Source organism: Stylophora pistillata, chromosome 10 (assembly GCF_964205215.1).
Source record: "Stylophora pistillata chromosome 10, jaStyPist1.2, whole genome shotgun sequence".
Taxonomy (NCBI): domain Eukaryota; kingdom Metazoa; phylum Cnidaria; class Anthozoa; order Scleractinia; family Pocilloporidae; genus Stylophora; species Stylophora pistillata.
In genome coordinates, this window is record NC_142528.1 from 20,148,993 (window position 1) to 20,162,192 (window position 13,200).

General features: G+C 37.5%; 2 protein-coding genes and 1 long non-coding RNA gene across 7 annotated transcripts in view; 1 reads left to right on the forward strand and 2 right to left on the reverse strand.

Annotated features, from left to right (window-relative positions):
* The first annotated feature begins 23 nt into the window (after positions 1 to 23).
* LOC111320026 (epsin-2) lies at positions 24 to 7,120 on the forward strand. The gene is made up of 2 exons (XM_022922726.2): positions 24 to 1,850; positions 5,464 to 7,120. The coding sequence occupies exon 1, from the start codon at positions 177 to 179 to the stop codon at positions 1,809 to 1,811; it is 1,635 nt and encodes a 544-aa protein (XP_022778461.1). The 5' UTR covers positions 24 to 176; the 3' UTR covers positions 1,812 to 1,850; positions 5,464 to 7,120.
* LOC111320038 (protein N-terminal asparagine amidohydrolase) overlaps positions 7,014 to 13,200 on the reverse strand; it is a 22,977-nt gene continuing 16,790 nt past the window's right edge. For all 5 annotated transcript variants that reach the window (XM_088736645.1, XM_022922737.2, XM_088736644.1 and 2 more), the window contains one exon: positions 7,014 to 7,680. In XM_088736645.1, the coding sequence (XP_088592771.1) occupies positions 7,510 to 7,680 (171 nt within the window). In that variant the 3' untranslated portion in view covers positions 7,014 to 7,509. The remainder of the gene's footprint in view (positions 7,681 to 13,200) is intronic.
* Positions 8,050 to 12,310, reverse strand: LOC148722152 (uncharacterized). Its single transcript, XR_015992661.1, has 2 exons — positions 11,696 to 12,310; positions 8,050 to 10,640 (listed from the first exon to the last, which is right to left on the reverse strand). It is a non-coding gene; the product is annotated as an uncharacterized LOC148722152 (long non-coding RNA).

Below are 13,200 nucleotides of genomic sequence, written 5' to 3' on the forward strand. Positions count from 1 at the left end.
AATATGTGGGAGGCTTTGCTGGGGGGAATCTTATTGAAATCGACATTCGCGAGGCGTTGTAGTATGTCCGCCATTTTGGTGGAATATTGTGTTAAATTTGGAGTTTGATTTGTTACTTCTGACTGAAACCCACTTTACCTCACTTGTCTGTTAAGAACAAGAGTTAAAACATTGAAATGTCTGTTAGACGCCAGTTAAAGAACGTGGTAAACAACTACTCGAACGCCGAAGTAAAAGTTCGCGAAGCTACTTCGAACGACCCTTGGGGACCTTCAAGTTCCGTGATGACTGAGATTGCCGATGCCACTTACAATGTGGTTGCCTTTTCAGAGATAATGGGAATGATTTGGAAAAGACTCAACGACCATGGAAAAAATTGGAGGCACGTGTACAAGTCACTGGTTGTTTTGGATTACATTATTAAGACTGGCACTGAAAGAGTAGCTCAGCAATGCCGAGAGAACTTGTACGCAATTCAAACTTTAAAAGATTTTCAGTTCATCGATAAAGACGGTAAAGATCAGGGAATGAACGTACGTGAAAAGGCTAAACAGCTTGTTGCATTACTGAAAGACGAAGATCGGCTGAAGAGTGAAAGGGCGCGAGCGTTGAAAGCTAAAGAGAGATTCGCACAAGCCAGTTCTGGCATCGGTAGCGATTCGGTGAAAGCCGGAAACTTACGAGACTCGGGTAGCACATCTGATTTGCGTCTGGGTGCCTCAGCAGCACCAGCAACTGGTGTACCAACTAGCCGCTCGTGGGAACCCGCTAGGAAAGTCCTAGGCAGCGAAATGGAAACCTGCCGTCCGTCAAATGCTAACGAGGAAGAATTACAGCTGCAATTAGCTTTGGCACTGAGCAAACAAGAGGCAGAAGAAAAAGAAAAATTGAATGAGAGAGATGATCAGCGCCTACAGATAGCCATCAGCCAAAGTCAACAAATTTCTACACCTCAGGAACCATCACCACTGGAGTTTGGAAGCAATGGTGTTCAGGTTTCCCAGGGTACGTTTGATCCTTGGGGTTCTAAACCATCAGGAATTGTAAGTGCCCACATGTCACAACCATCCATAGCACAACCTTCCACTCCACAACCTGATCCATGGGTAAGTGGTACCAATTCAGCTGCCACTGCTCCTACCAATCCTTGGGGAGACAACAGTGCATCTTATCAGTTACCAGTAAACTCATCACAGAATCTTTTTGGAGCTTCAAACAACACATCTGTCAAAGCAGTTATGGCTGGAGGAACAGATCCCTGGGGAACAGCCTCTGTACAGACCAGTTCAGCCACAGCACCTCCCCCAAGTGACCCATGGAGTGGAAGAGACGTATTCCCTGCAGAAGTGGCACCACAACCTCGAGGACCTTGGGAACCGTCGCAGCCTGAGGGTTTCAATGCTTTCAACCAGAGTGTAACTACCAGTGGAATTTCAAGTCAGCCACCATTGGTACCATTCAATCTTGAAAGTAGAGATGGAGTATCTATAAAGTCAACAGGTGGTGAGGAATTCCTAGATAACAGGGTTTCTAATTTGGTGAACTTAGATTTGCTGACAAAAAAACCTGATCCTGTTGCCAATCCTTTCATGTCCAGCAAACCAGCATCATCAAGATCAACTAATCCATTTGTACAAGATAAGCCTCAAGCACCAACATTGAATCAGCTACGTGACCAGCCAGTTGCAGCACCAAACAGCACACCAAACAGCACGCCAAGTGTCAGTGGAGGAGTATTACTACCCTTGCCTCTAATTCCAGATTCTTCCTCCAGACCCCAGCAAACAGTTCAAAGCAATCCCTTCCTGTGAGAAAGCAATGAGATAGACTTAGTCTAGCCAAGAAGAAAGGTATGTTTAGTTTGTTCATCAGAATTACTTATTGCCTTGAACACAAAATACTGCTGGTCAGGTGATGAAGGTTCCTGAACCTTGAATTCACTGGAAATTCTCTTTCAGAACACTGTATTTGGGGATTCTTAACCACTCCTTAATTAAACTGTGTTTGAGATTATCAGAAAAAGGAAAAGAAAAAATAAGGGAAGGGTCATTTACTTTTATTTTGAAAATAAAGGTGGCTGATCAAAATCTATTTGCTGAGTTTGAGCATGCAGATAAATCACCTGCTGAAACTCATTTATCCAGAGCTTTCCCTTCAGACTTCTCGCCAACAACCTCATTGATCCACCCAAATCAAAGAAACCTGTTACATGACACACCATCCAAAAACATTAAGAGTTTCCTTGTAAGTGCCTTTTGTGGATGCAAAAATTAAAAAGTGCTGAGGTAGCTACTTAAACCAGAAAGGCTTCAAAAGAGAAAAATATTCAGTGAGATAAAAAAATTCTTAAAATTCTCCTTTTCATTACTATATTTCAAAAACAGAACATACCATGAACTACATCTGTCTTCCATTTCCATTTTATTGATGGCATGTTTTGTACCTGTTTAACAGTCACAAATCTTTTAAACATCATGTTGAATGTTACTGAATCAAACAACGTGCTTTTCCTCTACACCAGCTGTTGTGTTTGTTGTAACATTTTTCACTTTGATTGTGGTCAATCTAATATCCCTTGTGTCCTAATGGTCCTCAGCATTCTTAGTCATTGAGATTTTTTATTTGCTGTCTTGTTCAAAACTAAGCTCTGCTAATGCCAGCAAGTATTTTCTCCAATTTTCTCCCAAACCTATTGCACGGTTGCCCCTCACTTTTGTTTTACCTCTTCTTAACACTGTGAGAATACTTGAAAATGCTTGCTGTGCAGGCTTCACTCCCTGGGCACTTTTTTGCTGCTTTTATTGTGAAACAATTCCTTGCATAGAACAATACTTGAAGAACTTACTGTATTTATCCGTGTATAAGTCAACCCTTTATGACTGAAAAATCACCCTCGACTTATACACGGATCATACACAAAGACCCGACCCAAGCAATCCAAGAAATTAGCATAACAGTTGCCTGAAGTCTGTTAGGAAAACTGAGTTTACAAAACCAGTTCTAATTGTGTTCGAGTTTCGTCAGTTTTCAGCGCGTTCTTCATTGACAAAAAGGTTTGAAATAGTAGAATTTACGTGGCTTAAACAGAAACCTACTGGAGGTAATTTCTATTGTATCTTCTGATCTGTAGAGCAGACATTTTTCCTTACCGCTCTGCTGCTTTCCACTGTCTTGAATTCTCATTTTCATCGAATGATTACAGTAGCTTAGTGACATGGCAAGTGCTGGCAAGTTTTCTAAGATGGCGGTGTTTTCATCAAGCCATCCCTCGAAGCTCTTCAGTGTTCCTTTGGTCTACCAAATCTCCTTTCAAACTCAACATTAAGAGAAGGGTTATTAAATGCATGAAGATTTCATTTTCAAAGCGATTTACAAAATATGGTAAATTACTTCTCCAGTAAATTGAAGTGCTTCTATATGCTTAAATCGTGAATCGTGGTGATGTAAACAAGTGCTACTAAACTTCACAGCATACAGTTACATTTTGCTCTGCAGTTTTTTTTAATTCACCGTATTTTCAATACATTCTCAGAATTAAGAGATCAACCATTTGGGAAATTTCTATTGGTCTGAATCTTTCTTTAACTAGAAATGATGAAAATTCCGAGTTTTGAGCTTGAAAATAGGGGGTCGACTTATACACAGATCAATACTGTACTTCTGTAAGATACAGTAATTCTCCTAGTCATAATTGTGGATAGGTGAAAGCTGCTGAGTGGAAGAGTAAATGACATTTGTTAAAGATTCCAGTTAGAGGGCTGGACCTGAAATGCCCAGAGGACTTATTTCCCACTCTCTCTCTAAAATTAAACAAATGGTTCAACAATTACATTATAACTAGAGAATCTTATGGTGGTTGTGAAGAACAAGTTATCAACAAGCAGTTTCTATCATTACAGTGAATAGGCTTCTAGAATCTATACCAAAATGCATTTCTAATGGTGAAGTTTCTCAACTAATTATGTCTGGGTGTAGTTCCCTTTGGTAAACCCTCTACACCCTAACATCAGCATGCATATTCCCCATACTGTTCAACATATATTTCCTAAGGTACTGACAAGGACAAATTAACAATCAAAACCCTCTAATCAGGGACGGTTATCTTTGTTCTTGTGATCTCAGTTGTGTGTTGAAGGGTGATACTGTATATATATATACTGTATATATATACTGTATATATATATGCAGTTATATATATATATATATATATATATATATATATACTGATACTATATATATATATATACTGATACTGTATAATATATATATACTGATACTGTAGGGAGGAATTATATGCTTGTCACTCCCAAGTGTTAAAAAGTCAACACCGTACTTTGAGTAATATTTCAATAGGTGGCTGCTTTACCTGTTGACCACTTGAAAAATTACTTTGTTGCAATATAAATAACTGGTGACATGAAATGGACTAGGCTCTGGACCTCCTGTAATTACTCCAGCAACTATACTTTTCCTGGTGCCTTTCTGAGTCTAATATCTGAAATCATCAGAATTTTTTCTTTGCTGGCATCAATCAGATTGCACTTGGTATGTTGCTTGCTGGGATTAATCAAATTGCATTAGGTATATTGCTCTTTCTAATTAGATTGAATATGACAAAACGTTTCTTTTAAATGTTATATGATACTCATCATGTTCGGAACATTTTGCCTTCTAATCAACAAAGAAATACGTATGATGCACGACAAAGTAATGTAGTTGCTGTTGAGGAATAATTAATTCCATGGCTCATTCTTACAGTTGTTGGTGTTGCCACTTAAGAATAATACTTTCCTTCCTGCTTTACTTTACCACATGAAAAAAGTGTATGTGATTATGTTTGTTTTTCAATAGAGGAATGAGTTGAAAATCACAATATTTTCAGTAAAGATTTTTTGATAGTATGTTGATCCAAATCAATATAATTCATAGAAGCTACAAGACAGGTGCCTCCAAGATATGTCATCTTAGCTCCTTTGTGTTCCTTACATCGTTTGCCACAATATCTCAGGTGGCAAAATGATTTTAAGTAGGAGTATTCTTTGTCCAATGAGATATTCTTAAATTTTTGAAAAGAAGGTACTTACTACTCTTAGCGCCATGCAATGGAAGGTGGTGCTAAATTGCTGTTCCTTTATTATTATTATTATTATTATTATTATTATTATTATTATTATTATTATTATTATTATTATTATTATTATTATTATTATTATTATGTTGCAGAGAAATCAACTGAATGCTACATTCTAATCAGGCAGCACAGGGCAAAAACCGTAACCTGTGAGCCATGGAGTAAAAAATAAATGTACACTAACTAATCCAAAAAAGGTTATTATTATTATTATCATTATTGTCTGTGTTTTTGGCTGATAAAATATACTGATAAGTAAAACTTTGACTATGTTTCTTTTTTTTTTTTATTGTATTTACTTATTTGTGTATTGGCTCATTTATTTTTTTCAGCCACTGCCTGAAGGTTCTTGGAAAAAAAAGCGGTTGAGGTTATGAGTAATACAATGCAAAAAGAAATTCAGCTTGACTGGTTTCAGAATAAGTAATCACCAGCAGCTTTCTTGTTAAAAAAGAAGAATTAAAAGGAGAACAGTGAAATTTACTGTATGGTGTACTTTGTGATATTTGTTTTGTTTTGTTTTTTTAATTGTTACATGTACATATTGGTTATGAAATAGCTACAGCAGGAAAGTACAACTGAAAAGTAGTAAGTTTAGAAACTTCAACTACACTCTGTTCATTGATGATGGTTAGCTCTGTTGCATGCACATTTAAACCAGGATTTAATAAAATTGACTCAGATGGAATGTCTGTTATTCAATTAGTCAGTTTATGGACAGAACTTGGATTTCCCAAAAGGAGAGTGCAAAGAGTCAAATTACCAGTGATCAGGTGATAAATTGTTGTTATGGATACTGATCAAATTTTTATTACTCATGGCACCAGTTCTCTTGCAATAAAACATCAACAGATTAAAGGTCCTTTTTTTCCATTATTTTTAACTCTATTGTGACATTAGAAGTAAGTGTACCTTAGTGCAGAGCATGAAATGGAATTCAGCCTTCAGTTTTCATTGTGTGGTTTCGTACCTTATTGGAAAACAGGATTCAAGGACTAATTTTCTTGTTTTTTTAATTTATTTATTTTGTTTTTTATAGATTTGGGCATCAGAGTGCCCATTGCCAATTTTGATTTTAGTTGTTGTTGTTTTTTTTTAATAGGGAATTCATAGGCGACTTTGAAATGATTATTTTTCCCCTTGCTTCTGTTATTTTGGAACCTTACAAACAGAAGTGCCCTTCGGAACAGCTTCTCTCAATAATGCTTAAGACTTGAAAAACAGTAACTTGCAGTTAATTCATACTACCTGGATACAATAACTTTCTTTTGCTTGAAAAGTGTTGTATAGTAAAAATAGAAAATTTTTCTTTCAGTTTACATTTTTTGGATAATGAAGGACAAACATGAAACCTGTTTCTATCTTTCAATCTCCCAAGGGAAGTGGAACTGAAAATCCAGTTTCATTTGTTTTCCCTTGTGCCCCACAGCACAAAAATTACAGGTTTAATTCCATTTTTGCATGGTGTACATTAATAAAATTGAATTATTCTCGTAGTTTTGTCCACTGCACTAAAACATCATACAGAGTTGAATCTGAGTGATAAAGTAATAGTCAAGTAAAACAGAATTGGTCTTTCAGAAGTACATAAATGCTAGTCCTATCGTGCAAACCTTGACTCAATTCTGTGAATCCATAGCTTTGATGCCAGTAGGGGGGAGTCTATTGTATTGGGGAAGGGATCTTTGACCTGTTGTGGGTTGTTTCTTATGATAGTGTGCCCCAGATAAGAAGGTGCCTCAAAATTGAACCTTCTTTCCCCTTAGTTGTGTGTAACTTGCACTGGTAGATTTATGAATTGATGTATCTGATCTTAATGGCAGGGACACCATGTTTTTAGATTTTGAGAACCTTTTTGTCTGTAAGTTAAACAACTGGCCAGTTTATAACTTGATGAATCTATATTTATTGAGACATAAATACAATTGTATGTTGTTTGTAATCACTTTGGGATGTAATGTATCAATAAAATTTAATGTCCATCCACAAGTTTGACTTCATTTTTAGTTTCACGAATAAGAAGCTTGGTGGGTAATCTACATCTTGCCACAACTTTCTGAATTGTCTCTTGCACCTTAATTTCCATTCTTTTTCTGTCCACAAGTTTGGCTTTCAGTTGTATGAGTATTTCCAGTGCATTGATTTAACTGTTTTCTCTCAGTATAAAAGTACTCGTGTCTATCTGCTGACTTTTATGCATCTTACTCAACTTTGATGATATTTACATGTTTTGTCTCTGTATTTCTTTAGTTGATAAACTTGTGTATTCTGATCCTCATCACACAAAAATTAGGTGTTACCATTATAGTGACCTACTTTCTCACAACTTCTTCTGCAAGTACTTTGGCTGGTAAACTAAAAACCCTGTTTCTGTGTTATTAACTGGTTTGAGTCCAATTCTCTTCACCATTAGACCGTTTGTAAATGCGGGGCTTTCCTTCTGGAAACACTGTAATCAAAGGCTGTGGATGAGTGAGAATATGAAGGAGGGTGGCTCTGACAGTCGATGCAAAGTTTGGAGGTTCACAATGGGGTGATGTTGACAGCTTCTGCAAGGAAGAAGTAGCTTTCAATGAAAAATTTGGTGAAAGTTTAATGTGGTTGATAAAATTTTATTTCCATTTGGTGCTAGAGTTGATTACCAAGAATAGGGGCAAATTATCTCTTGAATTAACCACAGTTGCACAAGGGAAGTACAGACCAGAGAGATTGTAAATTTACCCACAGGTGAGTGAATCTACCGTATTTCTTCACCTATGAGCCGAGCGATTTCTTCAGTTTTTGACCCAAAATTTTGGGAGACTTTTCACGAAGAACGGGGTTCGGCTTGTAGCCGAGGGTTTTAGATTTTAAAAATATACAGTTGCTGAATAACTTTACCCCCCCGGCTTGTAGTCAAGTTAGTAATGAAGCAGAAGTAATAAAACACAACAAAAATAACTTCTGAATATTGGTTATTCACTTTTATGAAATTGGTGGCTCCTAAAGGAGCTGTTTGACGGATATGTGCAAGGGCTTTCAACCCAATGGTTTACTCGCCATCCGTTTCGTTTTCGCTGTCTGTCTCGAACTTGTTCTCTTCCATGTCTTCATCATCTAGTTCTGGGGTTTCCTCAGAGTAGACCACTTCGTCCTCTGTTCCGTCCAAAGCATTGGAAATATCGCAGGTCTTGAAGGATTTGATGACCATCTCTTGGGGTATCTCTGCCCATGCTTCCTTGATCCACCTTCCCAGCTGGGTTAAACTCAAATGGCCCCGATGTTTTCCATGCCAAGTACTTTCGGCGCACATTATCTTTAAATGGCTTGTTTAGGCACTTATCCAAGGGCTGTACAACCGGGGTTAGGCCTCCAGGGATAACTGCGACGTCAATGTTTCGCTGCTTCAGGTCATCTTTCACGGAATCGGTCAAGTGAGCTTGGAATGAGTCCCACACCAAAAGGGAACGCTCAGCACGTGGCAAACTCTGTCGAATCCATTCTCGGATGCCCTGTTCATCCATCCACCCTTTCTTATGGAAAGAAACACGAAGAGGATGCGGCACAGCCTTTCAAGATGACTTTCGGGGGCACCTTTGCTCCATCGGCAGCAACAGCAAGAACGACGGTGAAGCTCCGCTTTTCCGCTCCGCAAGATTTTACTGGCACTGTTCGGCTCCCACTGAATTCCAGTGTTCGGTTCGATGGCACCTCAAAACGCATGGGTATTTCATCATGTTGTAGATGCGGGATAAAGGGTAGTCGGCGCGTTTTCTTGCTGCAATGACGAAGCGATGAAACCGCACAATGTTCTCTTCGAGGTCGGCGGGCAATCGCTGGGCCAGAGGAATATAGCGAGTTTCGCCCACATCGTTTCGCCCAGAACGAGAATGGTTTCGCACAGAAGTAGAAGTGATTAAATATAGTCGGGTAATTTGGTTATATCAAGTAAGTTGAAATTGTAAATTGGTCACCGTAACGAGTTAAAACGCTGTCCTTTCGAGCGTTAGCCCTTCGTCATTCGCCCTGGCGAAAGGCTAACGCTCGAAAAGTCAGCTTTGTAACTCGTTACGGTGGCCAATTTACAATTTCAACTTAGTTGATATAACCAAATTATCTTGTTACCCCCAACGACGCAGCACCACTTTTTTTTTTAGAAACTTTCACACTTTATTCATAAATGTAGTCAGGACTAGTGCATGAGTGCGCGTGGGTGGAATAGCTTAAGTTTTCTGATTCCGACAAAACATGCGGTATGAAAGTTCTAACTAAAAAGAAATTACCGTCTAGCAAAAATATCTCACCCTTTCACTTGTCAATAGAATTTGAAAACAATTGCGCGGGGAACATAGAAATGGTTTCGCCCAGAAGCAGGCCTAACGTGTAAAGGCTCGTTTGAACGGTTTAAACATTTCAACATTTGATCAACATTCGTTCAACAAAAGTTGAACGCATGTTGGGCAAATGTTGGACGAAAAACCAAAGTTGTTCGGGGGCCTTTCAAAGGCCTCACAAAGGCCTTACAAAGGGAAAGTTGAATCGATGTTGAATGAAAGGTTAAATCGATTTAAACTTGATTCAAAACGCTTTCAACAAGCTTTTAGCATTTTTTTAAACATTTTCAACAATGTTGGAGGACCTGTTTAAACGCATCGAACATTTGTTTCATCAAAGTGTTGAAAGCATGTTGCAGCAAACGTTGAAACCGTGGAAACGGGCCTTGACTCGAAAAACGTAAACCTAAACATGCGTATGCCCAGAACAAACGTTGTGAAATGCCGTGAATAACGTGACTTTTCCTGACACCATAAAAATGTTGAAGCGAACAAGTTGACGTGCCATTAGAGACAGCGCGTCACCCAAGCCGAGAATAGACTGGACACTAAGAAATAACTCAGAGGGAGTTGGTACCTAGTCACCGTAAGTGCGCCTGTTTGTTAGCCAAATTGCGGGAAATTGAAATTCCTGAATAAAACAAAGCGGTTCGATACCCTTGAATGATCCTGACTTTTTCACTGTTCATCTAATGGACATGAATCCTTCTAATGCAATTCGCTGAAGACAAATGCCCCACGCCTTCAAGGCGGAGATGGAGTGGTTTGCGAAAGGCTTTCATCAGCCAAAAACTAAGCGTGAGATATCCGCAACAACTATTGATTCATTTCAAGACATGATATGGGATAAACCCTTCGACGATCTTCTACCTACTTACGGTGAGTAATTTTTTTTCCATTTGGAGCTACATATTAGCTCTTGAAAGGAGACAAACCAACTTCACTTTAATTCGAAAAAAGGGTCACAAAGGCTGAAAAATCTTTGCAGATAATGCTATCGTGACCGGAAATTACTATTGCGGGATTGATGTAACGCTTTCACTTACTGAAACATCATCTACACCCCATATTTGAGAACTCACTTAAATGTCCAGATCCCAGTTGGCTTGATAGCTGAAATGGTAGGGCACTGCGCCGGTAAATTAAAGCAGGGGTCAGGGCTCATAATTTAGGGCCTCCAACTAATAATGGCGACGCTGTCAATACAAAATATGTTGACGATGAAAATTCAAAACAATTACATTTACCTGGTGGGACCATGACTGGTGACATAAATCTTAATGGAAAAACGATAAGAAATCCCAAACCTTTAAGTTTCAATACCACCACAAAAAGTAATCTTGATATTTTACTCAGGAAAATCGTTTGATGTCTATTCCTGAATCAAATATTTTTCATCAACATATGCAACAAATTATCCCATTAGATTCACTTGGAAAATTAACAAAATCTGACTATGATACTTTGAAAACTGATTTACAAAATAGAGGATTCAATCATCAAGATTTTGCTGAATTTTCAGCAAGACAAAAAAAATATTTGAATTAAGCACACCAACCGATAATGATGACGCTGCAATCAAAAACTATGTTCATGACGAAATAGCAAAAATACCACATGGCGGAACCGATCTCACTGATTCTCTGAACAAAAATCAAGGTGGAACCATCGAAAAGGCTTTAAATTTCACTAGTGTTCATGGTGCTGACAGACAAGTAACAGGCATTTCAGATCAACCATTGAATGGCACTGCTGTTGTAAATGACAATAAATTACAAGCTGAACTTGTTAAGAAAGCTGACTTAAGTACTGTTATCAATGGATTGGATGGTAAATTAGATTTAGCTGGTGGAACTATGACTGGCGATATAGATCTCAATGGAGAAAAAATAACGGATTCAAAATATTCAACACCAACTTTCAAAAACTTCACAAAGGAAGATATCGCACGTATATTCAACACACCATCAGAATTCGTGACTCAGTGAGATGTTAAATTTCTTGTTGATTTTCAAAAATTGAAATTTATCAGAACAATGAACAAACGACAATACGATTCGATTGTGAATGACGCTGCAAAGCTGGGAAGTGAACAAAGAATTCTTTTTATCAAAAACATCCCACTCGTTCATTTTTCAGCAAGATCATTAAAAATAACTGAATTGATTAGCAACACCAACTGATGACAACGATGCCACGAACAAAAAATACGTTGATGACAAAGCAGTCATTGAAGCTGACAAATGCTTACCACTCAATGGCGGCAGATCTATGACTGGTGACATCAATCTCGGTAACAAAAAAAAAATTAATTCAGCAACACCAACTGATGAAGATGATTGTTCCACAAAGAAATACGTTGATGACCACATTTCTCGTGGTGTTAGCAGTCGACTGAGTAATGATCTCAGGTCTATTATGTATGATCCCGGCCAATTCAGTGATGAAGATGACGTCTCTGGGCAAAAACTGACAATAGTGACTTTCATGAATTTAATAATCGTGTAAAACCATTCAAGCTCAACTTGGACACCAATAAAGGTTATTATTCTTCACGGTTTGGAATCAACATGTACAGTGCCGTGAAATCAGAATATACAGTCGCCACTGAATTATGGTGGAAATCAAATAAGATCGATCACAATATGTTAAGTTTAAGTGCTACAAGCTCTGTTGAGACAGTCTAAAGACAACTAAAGAATCGATTTTCAAACCATGTTAGAAGTATTGCTCATATGACAAAATGGACTGATACAACACCTAATTATTTAATGGTTGACGTTGTGATGAAAAACAAATCAGGTCAGGTATATGATCAGAACTTAGATATTTGGGTAGTCGTTTACAGTTCTAAAGGTTATCACAATGACTTACCTGTTAAAGATGTTTGGGATAAATTGTGTAGTAAAGTTCATAATGGTTTTATATATTTCAATGCACCACTAATGATTCGTCAACCAAAAATACCAACCAGCCCAGCCACAAAATATTATGTAGACGAAGCAACAAAAAAAATATGGTATAGAGGTTCATTAGCTCATAATAACTCTTCACAAGTATTATGGTATGCTAATGCTTCCGCAGACCACACCAGCAAAGTCCATCAAAGTTCTGATTCAGATTTCTCGGTCGATCCAATAGATAAAACTGGTATAATCATAAACAATGCTGGATTATACACAATAACAGTCAGTGATGGTTTCAATTGTCCAATAGCTGGATTTTTAAATTTTAAATTGAATAAAAATGAATTCACAGCTACTAATCATATAAAAATGCCAATTATAAAAACTACAGGTTGGACAAATTTAACATTCACCATTAATTTATACTTTCAAAAAAACACAACTTTAAAAATTGATGCAAGGCCCTCACGTATAAAATTAGATGAAAAACCGAATTATGGTTATTTCATTATGGAGAAACTAGATTAATCTATCCAATATATATGAAAACAACAAGTCAAATATTCAGTTGGAATCACATATCAGACAAACTAACTGAAGACCAAATCGATGAATTAAAAAATTTATATAAATTCTATCACAAGAAATATTGGACATTTAAAATAATGCATAAAATCATGAATAGGAAACATATCATTGGTCAAGTAACATCCGTTGGATTGATTGCTACTGGAACCATCGTTGGTGGTGTAACACTAAACCCAATTATCCTTGTTATTGTGTCTGGATCTGGAATAGTATTAAAAACCTTCTTGGAATGAAAGAATTATAAGAAAATATTGAGATGTGT

What these genes read in the sequence shown, in the direction of transcription:
- LOC111320026 (XM_022922726.2), top strand. Translation starts at nt 177, where the DNA reads ATGTCTGTTAGACGCCAGTTAAAGAACGTGGTAAACAACTACTCGAAC.